The sequence below is a fragment of the Solanum verrucosum genome, unplaced genomic scaffold, assembly GCF_900185275.1.
Source record: "Solanum verrucosum unplaced genomic scaffold, falcon-dt-bn FXZP01000117.1, whole genome shotgun sequence".
Taxonomy (NCBI): domain Eukaryota; kingdom Viridiplantae; phylum Streptophyta; class Magnoliopsida; order Solanales; family Solanaceae; genus Solanum; species Solanum verrucosum.
This window is the reverse complement of record NW_026020014.1, coordinates 253,044-268,567: the sequence shown is the minus strand read 5'-3', so window position 1 is coordinate 268,567 and position 15,524 is coordinate 253,044. Positions and strand designations below refer to the sequence as shown.

The 15,524-nt window shown below is 36.0% G+C and overlaps 2 protein-coding genes across 2 annotated transcripts; both read left to right on the top strand.

The window, feature by feature from the left end:
• Positions 1-499: 499 nt before the first annotated feature.
• Positions 500-7,872, top strand: LOC125820566 (aromatic aminotransferase ISS1). The gene is made up of 9 exons (XM_049499968.1): positions 500-703; positions 811-858; positions 1,707-1,835; positions 2,047-2,106; positions 3,523-3,679; positions 4,351-4,457; positions 4,582-4,640; positions 6,527-6,635; positions 7,199-7,872. Exons 1-9 carry the CDS (start codon positions 641-643, stop codon positions 7,649-7,651), a joined length of 1,185 nt encoding a protein of 394 aa, XP_049355925.1. The 5' UTR covers positions 500-640; the 3' UTR covers positions 7,652-7,872.
• Positions 7,873-8,863: 991 nt separating this feature from the next.
• On the top strand, positions 8,864-15,138 carry LOC125820559 (cyclin-A2-4-like). Its single transcript, XM_049499961.1, has 13 exons — positions 8,864-9,048; positions 10,116-10,476; positions 10,765-10,870; positions 10,965-11,051; positions 11,411-11,553; positions 12,048-12,140; positions 12,603-12,736; positions 13,210-13,285; positions 13,953-14,029; positions 14,149-14,182; positions 14,273-14,422; positions 14,517-14,651; positions 14,742-15,138. The coding sequence occupies exons 2-13, from the start codon at positions 10,162-10,164 to the stop codon at positions 14,799-14,801; spliced, it is 1,410 nt and encodes a 469-aa protein (XP_049355918.1). The 5' UTR covers positions 8,864-9,048; positions 10,116-10,161; the 3' UTR covers positions 14,802-15,138.
• The last annotated feature ends 386 nt before the right edge of the window (positions 15,139-15,524 follow it).

Below are 15,524 nucleotides of genomic sequence, written 5' to 3'. Positions count from 1 at the left end.
TTATTCTATTATTTATATTTTATACTACAGTAGTAGAATAACTTCATGAAATATTCTCAATCAATTATTTCATCTCGATATCATACAATCCCATAATATTTACTATATCAATGTTAATTTATTTATCATATTTTTTTCGTGTTAGACCAAGAATTGGATAAGTTGGTGGGGGAGATAGGGTCAAAGAAGGCACTAAAAAGGGGAAAAAAAACAGAAACAAGAAGAAAGGCAAAGAGAGAAACGTGCTTCGTTTTCTCTACCAAAATTAATAATGGAAACTTCAACTTCTAACAGTCAAAACAAATTCCTAACATAAACTATATGCTATAACGTGTATGAAACACAAAAATACAAAAAGGGGTGGCTTTTGCCTTTTGCCAGCTACTACTATATTATTAATTCCTACTTGCAGTTAACAGTTTCAAGGGTTGTCCGTAGCAGTCAAATTTATTCATTAATTTAACAAAAAGATCCAATTTTTATAAGTATTTTTTACGATCTCTTTCTATATAAGTTCCAACCTTTTTGTAAGATTTTTCAGAAAGGAAAAAGGCCTTTTTTATGCTTTCTGGGTAGGCGGATAAGAACTCTTTTCTTCGAAGGTTGTGTTTATTTTATTGTTTTAGAGAGAAAAGAGGAAATGGGGTCTTTTGGAATGCTTGCTAGAAGAGCTGTGCTTACCGAGACACCAGTTATGGTTCAGGTAAATTTCAAGAACCAAGATTGGATTTGTTGTTTTTTGTTTGTTTGGTTTAAGTTTCTGTGCATTGATGGGATGTGTTGTTGTTGTTGTGTTTTTGCAATTGATAGATACAAGAACTGGTTCGAGGTAATAAAGATTGTATTTCTCTAGCTCAGGTTTGTTTACTTTCTTCAATGTTTGTTTCATTAGTTTTATTATTCTAATCTCCATTGAAAGGTTCAAAAAGTTGAGAACTTTGATAAAATTCATCTGTGTTGTGATGACTTTGACGCCTACAGATCATCTTTTTGTGCCTTTCGAAATCTTGATTAGATTGACTTAGATTAAATTTGTCTGATTTATTCTTGGGGTTATCAATTTCAATTTTTTTTGGTTGAAATGTGGATTCCTTAATATTTAAGCTAGTGATGGAAAAATAAATAAATTCCAATTGGACCTCTCTCCCATGTAAAGAATGTATTTGCAGATGATTTTGAATGTGGAGAATGGAGATTATGTTCCATAGTCGGTTTGTCCTTTTCCTGTGAAAAAAGAGTCATAATACTTTTCTTTTGATCTGTTTTTGTTTGAGTTAACCAAGAATACTGTGATTCAGAAGAATATCTGCAGCCCTGCCATGCTGTGAGAAGTTATCCCTAAGTGTTATCCGTCTAGTATTGGACTATTTTACAAAGGACTGGTACTATTACAATCTCTGAGGACCGATCTTTTGACAAGCAAGTTTAATCAACCTCCATATAAAAAAAAGTTTAATCAACCTAAACCTACCAATGGAAGTTTTAAAAGCTGTCTAGTTTGCTGGGGTTGGGGCCTGGGGAATGGGTGGGTAGTTATTGCTTCTTATGCACCTTCCAGAAAGAGTAAACAAAAGGAATAGAGTTATCTGTTGTGGGTGGATCTTTCTGTTAGATTGAGAAGTTATATTGGTTTTGCCTGAATATGGTTTGTCCATGTTTTCCGTCCATATATCTTGGTACCATCTTATTTCTTCTCTGTCTTGCAGGGAGTAGTGTACTGGCAACCACCTGCTCGAGCACTTGAAAAAGTGAAAGAAGCTATCTGGGAACCTTCAGTTAGTCGCTATGGTGCCGATGAGGGCCTTCCTGAGCTTAGGGAGGCGTTGATTCAAAAGGTATGGTTTATCAGTTGGATTACTGTGGTACTCTGGTTTGCATCTTATAGGCTGGGTAGTGGAACAAACATTGGAGTGGCATATGGTACTTTGCCTAGTGAACCAGTAGTTACTGTCACATACATTTCATGTTTTCAAACTATATTATTCACTTGTTGAGATTTGATTTTTACATCTTTCAGTCTAATACTTTCTTTGTGCTCTTCTCCAGTTGGGTCGTGAAAATAACCTACATAAATCCTCAGTGATGGTTACTGCTGGTGCAAATCAGGTAAAATGATACTTTATTACTTTTCAGTCATTAGAGGGTATAGGTGCCAGTCAGCTCGCCTCTCTTTCTTACTTGTCCTTAATAGTAGTAGGCTACCTTTCTTTCTCGCCTTTCTTCCAGCTTTTTCCAGATAAAGGTTGGACGGTGTAGAATGAAACTGCATTTTGGTGATTTGTTTGCATGAGTTAGAGTGGATTGAGATTGATTCTACTCCACCTTCATACCAGGTTCATTTGCTTTGACAAAGGACCAGTATTTCGGTGCATGCTTACTTCACCTTCCTTAGCTATTCTTCAGTTCCCCTTTTCCCTTAATTTATGTTCAGAGTTGGCTGGTTCATACTAGAAACGCGGTAGGGCTCCTCAAAGGAATTGCAATTTTCTACTATCTGCATTGTCATCAAACTAAGAGATTCATCTCGTGAGTGGATCTTTTTCCTTTCTTTTTACCCCCCTTTCTCTCTCTCCCCCTCTTCGGGGAAGACTTGTTAGAGTCTATGTAGTCAACAAAATGCTAGCTTCCATATAGTGCTTTTCCTGATAAACGGTATGGAGGACTTATGAAAAGACATATAGAACTACCTCACTCGTGAAAATTTTCTTCTTTGTATATCATGATGTGTACTGAAAGGTTGGTGTGCTTTTGAGATGTGGATTTTATTTTCTTCTGCTTCTACCCATCTAAAGATTATTCTTCTGCTTATGTATATTTTTCTTGATAAAAGAAGATTACTCTTCTGTTGTGGGCTTATTCAGCTCCATGCTACAACTTGATAAAAAAAGTTCTCTATTTTTTTTTATAAGACCTCTTTTAGTTCTTGCATGCTATCACTATATTTTTGTATGTTGTCACTTTCATGAGATGACAATCTTGCAATGCGAACATCTGCAGCAACAAAACTCCCCATTTAGCATCATCTGTCAGAAACATATTAGAGAAAAAATCTACCGACATACCTAAAATGCTCAAGCTCAAGCACTTGAACCTCAAAATTTTGTCTGCAAAATTGAACTTGGGATTACTTAGGGTATTTTGAGATTTAATCGGCTAGACTTTCCATGACTGATTAAATGATGGTTCAATGGGCTCACAAAGTATGAGTACAGAGTACAGACATATCATTACGTACCTGTCCATTACAGAGCAGTAGTCTCTTTTTGAATAGGAGAGTGGTGTCCTCAATAGTGCTCCAAATTAAAATCACTATTTACTACAATAAACAAATTCAGATGCTATCTTAAGCTGAATGAAGATAGTAGAGCTATATTAAAGAGCCATTTGTAGTGAAATAGAGATGCTACATTTATGGGTAAATTAATTTGTGTATATGTCTATGTTCTTTGTTAGTGACTAATGGACTAGCTGTATCCCTATCGCTGAGAAATCTCTAATGGAATCTTACTGAATCGATTTCAGGCTTTCGTAAATGTCGTTCTCACACTGTGTGATGCTGGCGATTCGGTCGTTATGTTTGCACCATACTATTTCAATGCACACATGTCATTCCAGATGACAGGTGTTACTGATATTCTGGTGGGTCCTGGTGACGCAAAGACACTCCATCCTGATGCAGGTTTGTACTTTCATATGATGTTCATTTCGTGGTACCCTCCCCATTATTAAGACACTACTATTCCTTCCATTAGTTTTCCTTAAGACTGATTATACTAGATGTTGTGGTATACATCTCTTTTGTGCTAGCATGCATGTTCAAGTTTTAGTGAACACGTTTTATCTTTGTCGCCTGAGCACTTGGGAATATATCGTAATCACTAATCACATTTGTACTATGAGTTACTTTTTCCCCCTTTGCTTGAAATTTATAAAAAAACTCCATCTTCTCTGAATCTAACACTATTTGTGTAGAAATCAACTGAAGATGAGGTTGCTGCAGAAGTAGTGTTCTGCTTTGTGTTGCAAGTTGTGTAAATCATTCATAATGGTCTTGATTTGTAGAATGTTGTCTGGAAAACAATTGTTCTGCATTTTTTCTTGTATTGGATGTCCACACCCCATCCCCACCAGAAAGAAAAGAAAAAGAAAAATGAAGTTAGTAAAGTTCACTCCCGATTGTTGACCTGATTTAAGTGTGTTATAACTTAAAAGTTTGACACTTTGATGCATAATGCTAACCTAAATATTGCAACTGTTTTGCAAAATGGACTTGAGAGTTTCAAAACATTATCTGCCTTTGTTGTTTGATTGTCTATGGGTTGACATATTCCATGATTTCTCAATTTTCAGACTGGTTGGAGAGTACTCTAAAGAAGACTGTACCAACCCCAAAGCTTGTCACTGTTGTTAATCCCGGCAATCCATCAGGAACATATATCCCTGAGTCCCTTCTTAAGGTCTCTTATCTCATCTTTATAGATATGATGGATTATTGAAGTCATCAGTTATCAAAGTGCATTAGTATTCTCTTGTGATTTTTACTTTATTAAAACATTAACAAGTTGCATTTTTGTCATGTAGAGGATATCTGATATTTGTAAGGAAGCGGGATGTTGGCTCGTAATTGATAACACATATGAGTAAGTGACTTTTTCTGTTGTATACAAATCTTTTAGTTTCTCGTATTGAATTGAGTACTTGCTGTTAATGACTGGTGCCAATTTGTTTTTTCGTCCGTGGACGAGTGATGATGGTCTTAGAACTAAAGATGATGAGGGAAGTAGTTGTTGAATTGACTAATCCTGGAATACATGTAGTTAGACCAGCAAGAGACTTTTGAATAAAACCAAGGATACAGGTCGTTTGTGTTGGCATTGTGAGGAAATATTTATGATTTGTGAACTTTTAACTTACACTAAATTTGATAGGCAAGAAAATTTAGGGAATAAGGACAAATATACCCCCAAACTATCATAAATGGTATGTGTATACCCTTCGTTATACTTTCGGTACATCAATGACCTTACCGTCCAAACTTTAGAGCGTATATACCCTTTATACTAACGGTGATACACGTGTCCTAATCCTATCTACCGACCCGAAATTTATTAAATTTTTCTACCAAAATTAAAATCCCCACCCAAATACATGATACCCAGATCCAAAAATATAACCCAAATTGCTCAACTGGGTAGCGGAGAATCCACATGTGCTTCTCTCTCACACCACATCGGAAATGAAATCAAGGAATAATCATTGCTTCAACTCTTTTTCGAGCTCTGAAGAATCTGTCATCGTCAACAACTTGCCTCTACTTCCTTTACTACTCGTCCCTCCAGCTATTCCTCTTCATCTTCGCAATCGATTTTGTCAGAGATTATCGCCGACGAAATCCCATCATCTGCCTCCTCCAACTTCATTTTCTCTGTTTGTAGATGTTATCTGTCATCTGTGAAACATAACTGCAATTCCTATGCTAAACACACACCTAGGGTTACATTGTGCACGCCGCAATTTTCATCGGCTTTCAAGCCGTTACTAGTGTCGAGGTATGCCGGAGTTCAACCAAACATTGTCGTCGCATTAGACAACCTCTAGTTGGCACAAGTCAACAAAGTGAAAATTGTTCCAGCTGGAACTAACATCTCTGCTAATTAATCTTCTCAATGACAGCTCCGAGGAGACCAAAGAACACACGCGATATTCATCTTGGCCTGGAAAATGACATTGACTCGTCATTAGCTCAAAACCAACGATATGGCTGGTAGGGTAATCTTGGTGGTGTGCAATTTGGCGGTGTGTCAAGAGGGGAAATCAACATTGCTGGATGCCAATGTAGTGGATGTACTTTTGGGGATAGCGAGAGAAATTGGAATAAATTGGATGCGGGTATTTTTACTTGGGTGGGTTTCCGGGTGGGAATTTTAATTTTTGGTAGAAAAATTTAATAAATTTCAGGTCGGTAGATAGGATTAGGACACGTGTATCACCATTAGTATAAAGGGTATATACGCTCTAAAATTTGGATGGTAAGGTCATTGGTTAGTATAAAGGGTATATACGCTCTAAAATTTGGACGGTAAGGTCATAGGTGTACCAAAAGTATAACGAAGGGTATACACATACCATTTACGATTGTTCAGGGGTATATTTGTCTTTTTTCCCAAAAATTTATGCTATCCTGGGATCTGTTGCAGAATTTTAATCGGTATGAAGGGGAGGAAAGGAAATAGCTAAAGGTGACAGAATGTTCAGTCTTGAATTTATCCTTATTGGCCAACTTGTTGCTGTTTGTTCTCAATCCCTAGATGACAGATAGGCCTAGAAAGTTGTTTTCTCAAGGAGTTAGATAGTTAAGACATGTATCTATTGAGCCTTTGCTCCTCCATGATTGCAAACATCTTGTTCTGTCAAATATCGTCTCTGTTCCTTCTTTTTCTTGCAACTTTTTTCAGTACACTCTGTTTGTGGTTAACTATTTTCCTGGATGATATGTTCTTATATATATGTTGCAAGTTATTTGCAGGTATTTCATGTATGATGATCGGAAGCATGTTTGCATAGAAGCAAACCACATTGTCAACATTTTTTCCTTCTCCAAAGCATATGGGATGATGGGATGGCGAGTTGGATATGTAAGTGATTCTTGTTCCAACTTATATCTAGAAATGTAATGATATTGGGCACACAAGTGATTATTATTCTGTTGGGCGACTCTTGACACAACCAGAAAAATATATCTCTGGTTAAAAGATGATTTTTCTATGTTTTCCCCAACTGCATCTTCTTGCCTCATAAACTCCCTCGTCTTTACCTTTATCCCAAATAAAACCGCTTCTCTTTACTCACACATCTCTTTTTAAAACCAGCATGTATGACACCTCTAATATATCTCTCTATACTTGTTATTCATTAGCTTTTATAAAAACATGTGTGCCTGGCTGAGTAATCAGCTGGGATTGGATATAAAACTGGTCTCAATAGCAACCAAATACAAGTATTCTTTTGCAACAAAAATGACTTGTTCCAACAGCTAATTATTGCGAATGAGGCATGATTGCTTTATAACATGTTTTTGCTGCAATGTTAATTTTGCAGCAGAATTCCTCAGCAAACTTTTGTACTGGATATTTACTCCTGAATTGGATAAGTTGTTTCATCTTGTGAGTGAGCTAAACTCATGTCTTAATCGATGCAGATAGCATACCCATCGGAAGTGGAAGGGCTCGCAGCTCAACTCCTTAAAGTTCAGGACAACATACCGATTTGTGCTTCAATAATCTCACAACGACTGGCTCTTTACTCAATGGAAATGGGACCAGAATGGGTAACTAATCAAGTTAAAGACCTTGTCAAGAACAGAGAAGTGCTTCAAGAAGCCTTATCTCCTTTGGGAGAAGGAGCTGTTAAAGGAGGAGAAGGTGCCATTTACCTGTGGGCAAAGCTGCCAGATAAATACATGGACGACTTCAAAGTAGTTCACTGGCTAGCTAAGAGGCATGGAATAGTTCTGATCCCTGGAAGTTCCAGTGGTTGTCCAGGTTATGTTAGGATCGCCTTTGGAGGATTGATTGAGAAGGACTGTCGAGTAGCTGCAGAAAGACTCAGAAAAGGTTTGGAAGAGCTGGTAAATAGTGGAATGGTTTCATGATTCTCTCAGACTAAAATTTAGTGTCAGCTGGTTCTCCTTGACATCAGTCATCAACAAAACCATGAAAGACACTTTCTATCCTTTAATAAATAATTGAAGGGTTTTAAGCTTTGCAATTTGATCATTGGAAATGCAAGCTAAAACTTGCCATTCTGTATAGTTTGAACTGAAGTATTTCAGACACCTAATTTTCTTAAATGGATGATGGAAGTGTCTCATTTTTCTCTCTGAGCATATCTCATGCATCCATTATACATATGTGTCTCATTTCTTAAGTGCATATATATACCTAATTACAAGCTGATGTATATAGCTAAGCTATGACCATGACTTTCAATTTAGTGGACATGCTATGGTATATAACTGAAACATGGTACTAGCATCTCCCAAGGGGGTGACCTAGTAGTTGCTTAGGTATGAGAGTTATTCAGAAATATTAGGTCTGAATCCAGTTACAAGCAAGTTGCTTCATGTTAATCGAGATACACACAAATTGATACATCGAAACTCTTATATAAAAGATTCATGGATTAATCGAGATATGCACAAATTGATACATCGAATCTCTTATATAAAAGAGTACAAATATGCCATTATTTGAGTCACTTGAGTAGGGTAAGTGAATGATGGTTTTTCTCAATTAATCTCTCTTTGCATTGTAATATCTAGCTATCGTTACTCCTCTCGGGACCATAGTTAATACAATGAGCTACTTAGTTGCATAAATTTATCTGCACTCATCACGAGTAAGTACCTCATATTATAATTCTGGTCTCATGAGGTGTAACAATAACTAGGTTACAATGTGTATCTAGGGAGTTCCTCGGATTCACGTGAATTCATCCTCCCTCCGATCATTAGACCTATAATTTTAAATGTTTAACAGGTTTAGTGATTCACCTTTTCATAATAACACATTTTTTACTTCATATTTTAAGCAAAAAAATACAAGTATACATACTATAATAAAACTACTATAATCGACAAAGGACTAAATGTGTATAATTTTCCAAAGTAAGGAGGGTAATTCAGGAATAAAACAGCCAGCTAGGATGTCCTTGTATTTTACATTTTCGGACCGTGTTTTACCTTATAATAACCAAATTACAATATTAATTTGTTCTATAAAACCGTTTTAGTCAAACCAGTCAAACCTCTCTCTGTTTTTTTTTTTTTCTCTTTTTCTCAGAGGCCATTACTGTAAACCCAAGATAAAGAATTACTCCCTAATTGAATTTCTTTTTTTATCATTTTTAACCTTCCTTCAATTTTCTTGAATTTGAACTTTGAACTCAATATCCCGCCTCTCTTCCATCTCAATCTCCATTTTCTTTCATCAAGATCCTGTCTTGATCACATTCTTGAATGTTCTTGTAGCTGTTGAATGCAGAAACAAGGTTTATTAATCTACATTCTTTGTTCAATAACATTTTGCTGATATGATATGGTCTTTGGGGTTTCTTGAAATTATCAAATTTTGAATCTTCCTTCTTACATTGTTAATTTTTTTATATTTTATTGAAGTGGGTCGTTGGGTTTGCCTGATAATTTTGAGTTCTTGGAGTAGAGAAGAAGAAATGTAGAGGAATTTCCTTTAATTAGGCATCTAGATGTTTGGTAAAAGACGTATTTTTAAACGTTTCTTGGATTATAGTTCGATTTTGAGCCACATTGGTGGTGTCTGTCTGCTTCATTGAGATTTTTGTCTTGTTTAAGTTTTAGAACATTTACATTAGTGGAGATGTAAGTTCTTTGCATTGTTTAATATTTTGCCTTGGTTTCTTCACTCCTATTGTTTTCTTTGAGCTGAGAGACTATCTGAGACGACCTCTCTACCCTCACCAAACCCCACTTGTGGGATATGTTTGTTGTTGTTTGAGAAATAAGTTCTTTCATATTTGTACTTCTTTTGATGGTTAATAGTTTAATGTTCATGCTTGATATTAGTAGGACATGTGGACGTGTTGTTTTGATGAGTGGAGTATTATTTTTGTGAATATGGATCCGGAATATTGGGCGTTTCTTATGCACATTTCATTTTGAATGGTATTATCCTGTGAACTGGAATCCTATGGAAAGATTTATACATGAATTCCTTATTAAGTGTTGGATTTAGTGAAGATGAAGCGAAAGCTTTCCTTGTCTATAAATCATAATGGTTGGCTTCCATGATAAAGAATGTTAAGTTTCAATGTTTCTTGAGCTTCATTATTCTTGATATGACATGCACATTTCATTTTGAACGGTATTATCCAGTGAATTGGAGTCCTATGGAAAGATTTATACATGAATTCTTCCTTATTTGGTGCTAGATTTAGTCAACATGAAAGCTTAAGCTTGCCTTGGCTATAAATTATAATGGTTGGCTTCCATGATAAAGCGTGTTAAGTTTTGTTAGTTTCGTTGTTTCTTGAGCTTCATAATTCTTGATATGTCATGTTACTGACTTTGAGAAGTTTTGCAGGTAAATGAGGGGGTTCAACTAAAAGTAAATTGACTAGCTTAATTCCATGCCCCCCACACTCACTATGAAGAGAGAAAATTCAGTAATCTCAGCTGCAATTGAGCCCATGGTTCGAGTTACAAGATCTCGAGCTGCTGTCCCTGAAAAATCCATGGTTGCTAGCACTGCAGAACTGCCAAAGCAGCGGGGCCAGAAACGTGCTCTGCAGATAAGTTCTAACCCGGCAATCCTCAGGGTGAGGAACAAGAATGTTCCACTTACTTCCTGTGTGGAGCAGAAATGCCGGCCAGTGCTTAAGGATGTCACAAATCTACGTTGCAACACTTCAAATGGAGATTGCCTCAATGCTGTGAAAGTCCCAGTTAGTAGTTCTTCCTGTTTTACTTGTATTATCTGCATTGTCATTGACACCATGCGAAACAAGTTTCATAAATTGACTGTTGTAGAGTTCCTTAAATATCAATAAGAGGTTTGAAATATCTGAAATATTGCAAGTAGAGAATAGTATTGTGCATTAGCGAATTCAAGGATTCATGTGTTGAATGTGCTTCTATATTATCCCAATAAAGCCTTGGTTATAGTGTATACACTTTCCTGCTGGCTCATTTTATCCCTGTTATTATCTGATTTAGTTTATTTTAATTGTCAGAAGAAGAAGAAGATCATGCGGGTTGGAAACAGCTCAATGAATGTGTCTAAAGTGACCACTTCTGTTGACCCTGAAGTCTATCAATTTCCAACCAAGTTACCACCAAGTATGGGTCAAGATGCTGAAAGCATGTCTTTCTAATCTGAGAAGTACTATTTGAGTCAGTTTTATGAATATTCACTTGATTTGTCTAACTACAGGGAGTAGCCTTAATCAAAGTTGCTCAGACAGAAAGTCCCATGAACAACAAGGAAATCCAGTAGAAATCAAAGGTTTTCCAAGAAAAGGTTAGTTTCCTTTTGAACTTGTTTCATAGAGACAATATAACTTTTGACAAGCTTGTGGTTGTTCTGGACTGGATGATTAAGAAAATGAGATGATAATAACAAGATTTCTCCGTAGTAAAATTTATAAATCAATGAGGAAGCCTTGGTCTTATCCTCTTACTTTATTCTTGAGTACTTAGTGAATATGTTTTTGACCTAAATAATGATTGTAATTCTCCATCACACTTTCTTTCCTTGACATTTTTCTCCAGAGAAAGGATTCATATCTACTAGCTTTCTTGTGTTCCATGTAATTGCGACCATGTTGTTCTGTTATTGTTTTTCTTTTTGCATACTAAACTAATTGAACTTTTTCCCAGGCATGGTTGGGAAAGCTGTTCGTGATGCAGCACCATCAACATCAACAAAGTTGGACTTCATAGACATTGATTCTGATAAAAAAGATCCACTACAATGCAGTCAATATGCTCATGATATATATAACAATTTACGGGTTGCAGAGGTTCGTTTAATTGATATTCTTGCACAGTTCTTCTGGATTTCTTAGTTGAAGAAGTAATTGGCACTCTGGCAAAGGTCATATTTGCACAAGCACCTCAAGGATGCTTTTTCACTGTTTTATTCAAAATTCGGGTTAGACAAATCAGCAACAATGCTCAACTTTCGTTATAATTTCAGTTTTATCTGTAACCACTTAGGTTCTTTTCTTTGTTAATCCTCCTTCATACATTCAATATATGTTCACTTATGAAAGAATGCTGGATACTTTAGCTCAAGAATACTTTCCCACTGTGACACCTACTTATTGGAATGTTTTCCTCTGCATATTAATAAGCATTATTTGCTTAATTTCCTGAATCCAAATCTCAACTTGTATAACTTCTAAGATTTCCTTGTTTTAGGATAATGGCGTCAAGTAGTAGCCGTAGTCTTTTTGAGTTGCAGTGGATAACTGTAAACTTCTCCTAATGCAAAGTCTAATTTGTATTTCTCCAGATAATTAGAAGGCCGCAATCAAATTTCATGGAAACACTCCAGCGAGATATCACAGAAAGTATGCGTGCAATCCTTGTCGACTGGATTGTGGAGGTAAGTTGGTGTTTATCTAAAAAAAAAGAAACTGAATAGTTGAAGCATATTGTGTTATGTCTTCCAGTGCTGACATATTCTAATTATTAGTACTTGATTCATCTTGAACAAATAAATGTGAAACAGATCAATTTCCTAACAGTATTAACTTGGACAAGCAACTTACATTTTCATTTTGGGTTTTCATCATCTGGTGCTGATTCATCTTAGATCAGTTTAGAATAAGGCTTGTAAAGATCGTATGTGATTTTTTGCTTATGATAAAATATAAATCATTCGTAAGATTCTTGTGAATTTGGTGCTAGTTAAGTCCGTATAATTTCAACTTGATGATGGATTCGTCCCGCCTCTCTGGCCCTTCCTTTACCTTTTCAGCTCAGAATGGTTGTTAGTTGCCTGCTGATTTTAGAAATGCTTTATAAGAATGCTGGTTGCTAAGGTCATTGTCTAATCTTGTGTCAGGTGTCAGAGGAATATAAGTTGGTGCCAGATACACTCTACCTTGCTGTTCACTTTATCGATCTATTTCTCTCTCAAAACTATGTGGAAAGGAAAAACCTGCAGCTCCTTGGAATCACTTGCATGCTAGTTGCCTCGTAAGCTCGACACAACTGTTTTTACTACTATAGGTTCTTTGAAATATTGCTTTTTGGGGAAACATTTTCTTGAAATGCTTAAAAGAGAAAGAAACTCAAGTCGAAGAAATACAGGATCCTTTCTTTCTAAATTAAACAGAAGTCTACTTCAGAATCTTTGGATCGGTTGGCCATGCCTAATAGTTGGAAGCGTCTTAGCTACAAAGTGCATATAGGGCCAAGACTAAGGACTCCACTCATTTTAGAATCTGACAAAACAAATCTCATCATTCCATATATATGTGTGTTTATGAAGAAATGCTCCTATGTAGCCACATTTGCAGACTGCAGTGTGCCTTCACCTGTAAAAAAAGAGGACATCAAGCATTTTTGCCATCACTTTGCACTTTGTATTAAAAAATCTTCCCTTTTATCCCTGAATAAAGAATTACATTTTATCTGGCTGAACGTGGATTTTTCTTTCAATTTTGAAGGAAATATGAAGAGATGTGTGGTCCACGTGTTGAGGAGTTCTGTTTCATCAGTGATAATGCTTACACGAAAAATGAGGTAGAATACTGCTCTTTCAAGTTCTCACTATCAGGATCTTGAATTTCTGCATTACGTGACGAGAAAGGGTAGGAAGGACAAGCATAGTTCCAGCATAGTATGCTATTAGCTAGTTTAAGATGATGTCTTTGGGTTCTGTTCTGTACTTCCCATGGAGAACCTAATTGATGAACTTGATCATTCATATATCTCTCCTCTCTAAACTTCACATGCAGTTTACGTTCTCTATATGTGTTATTGTGTAATGTATATCATTTAGTATAATTATCAGGGGGTCTATTCCCCTTCAAGCTTTTGAGGTTTATCTTAAGTTCTAGAACTTGTAGGTCTACATGAATCTCTATGCTTATTTCAAGCTTGCAAATATTGGAAGTAGATCTGTGTCTTCTGTTTCATTAATATTTATTAGTGAGAGAATCTCGTCGAACTCCTACAAGAAATGCAACTCTATGCAGCATACTGTCAACAATGATTTTATGGGTACAGTTCAGAGGAAATACTATATCTGCATGAAACCTCTTGGTTACTAAAGAAGACGTCGACACCTCCCCCTTCCCCTTTCCTTCTCTATCATTTTACAGAACTCCCAGAAAAAAAATGGTTTTCAGATATTATTATATACTAGTTGGACAAACTGAAGGTTCTGATATACTAAAGTGTGGAGCAGGTCCTGGCAATGGAGATTCTTGTTCTGAACTTTCTAGGTTTCCGACTCTCAACTCCAACTGCAAAGACCTTTCTCAGGTACTTTTGTTTCAGCCATGGTTTATTTTTACACGTGTATAACAGCATAATGTTTCTTTTTCTTTTGTCTATGTGAAAACTGAAATTTTTCATCTTCATATGTATGATGTTATTTGTAGGAGATTTGTAAGAGCAGCACAAGCTTCTTACAAGGTAATGAATTAATGTGCATCACTTGAATGATAACAGAACTTTTCTCTGTACTGAAGTATAATCGTATTGCTTAATGATACATAATTTCAGAATCCCAATCTGGAGCTAGAGTTCTTGGCTAATTATCTCACCGAACTGACATTGCTTGAATATGGCTTCTTGAAATTCACCCCATCTTCTATTGCTGCATCATCTGTATTCCTTGCAAGATGGACACTAGATCAGTCAAGCCACCCATGGGTTTGCTTCTTGAATATACTGGTTTTCTTTTACTTTAATTCGTTAGCTTTTGCGTGCCTCTGGTGTGTAGAACTTATGCCTGCAACTTTGACAGAGTCCAACACTGGAGCACTATACCTATTACAAGGCTCAAGATCTGAAAACCACAGTTCTTGCACTACAAGGTCTACAGTTGAATACAAATAACTGCCTTCTAAACGTCATACGTGCTAAATACCGACAAGATGAGGTACTTGTATGTTATTATTCAAAAGTAGCACATTTGAGTTGTCATTATGTGTAGCTCCCTAATAAGTGTCTCTTTTTCCTGTGCCAACAGTTCAAGTCAGTCGCGTGTTTGTCTTCGCCAAAGCTACTTGAGACACTGTTTCAGACATGAAATTTGAAGATATAAGACTAACCAAATGGAGCAGCAATGCTGAAGCAGATGACATATTCTATAAAGGGGCTTTTTTGCAACTTGGCTCCTCCCTAGGCTTTTTTTATGAGAGTAACTGATTCAAATTCACATTATATTGAGTGTTCCTTTTGTTCACTCTTCTGCTGTAAAGGATTTGACATACTAGGAATATACTTAAACTTAGCAAGTTTAGCAGTAAAAAATGAGCAACTTTCTCAGTTGTAATTCAAGAAAATCATGCAGGTAATTTTGTACATGCTATTTTTTTCAACTCTGTTACCTTTGCCAGCTTTTGTAATTTAGAATGATTTGTCTTAATCTTCTATATCATTTGCTTATAAAATAATTGTTTCCCATAATATATGGCACTATTTCAGGGAGTCAAATGTTTTTCTTCCTACAATCTTTTAAAAAACTACTATGTATGATTTCTAGTATAACATACCCAATATGGTCTCACAAGTGACATCTTGAAAGGTTAAGTGTACACAAATTCTATCCTACGTTTGTGAGGTAAAGAGATTATATCTCGTAAACCCTCGACTCAAGAACTATGTATGATTTATATCAGTAAAAAGTGAAATCAACTTTATGTTATGATCCATGTACTTCAAATTTTGTTTTTTCTCTATTAAGGGGTGGGGTTGAAGAAGGCAGCAATCCCTCGATTATATTTAAGTAACACTATTACTATTAGGAATA

Bases quoted from the DNA above. Each gene is read 5' to 3' on its own strand.
- LOC125820566 (XM_049499968.1), top strand. From the start codon at position 641: ATGGGGTCTTTTGGAATGCTTGCTAGAAGAGCTGTGCTTACCGAGACA. The intron at 3,680-4,350 runs GTTTGTACTTTC...CTCAATTTTCAG, and splicing joins GACACTCCATCCTGATGCAG to ACTGGTTGGAGAGTACTCTA. The intron at 4,641-6,526 runs GTAAGTGACTTT...AGTTATTTGCAG, and splicing joins GTAATTGATAACACATATGA to GTATTTCATGTATGATGATC.
- LOC125820559 (XM_049499961.1), top strand. From the start codon at position 10,162: ATGCCCCCCACACTCACTATGAAGAGAGAAAATTCAGTAATCTCAGCT. The intron at 10,871-10,964 runs GTATGGGTCAAG...GTCTAACTACAG, and splicing joins TCCAACCAAGTTACCACCAA to GGAGTAGCCTTAATCAAAGT. The intron at 12,141-12,602 runs GTAAGTTGGTGT...ATCTTGTGTCAG, and splicing joins TTGTCGACTGGATTGTGGAG to GTGTCAGAGGAATATAAGTT.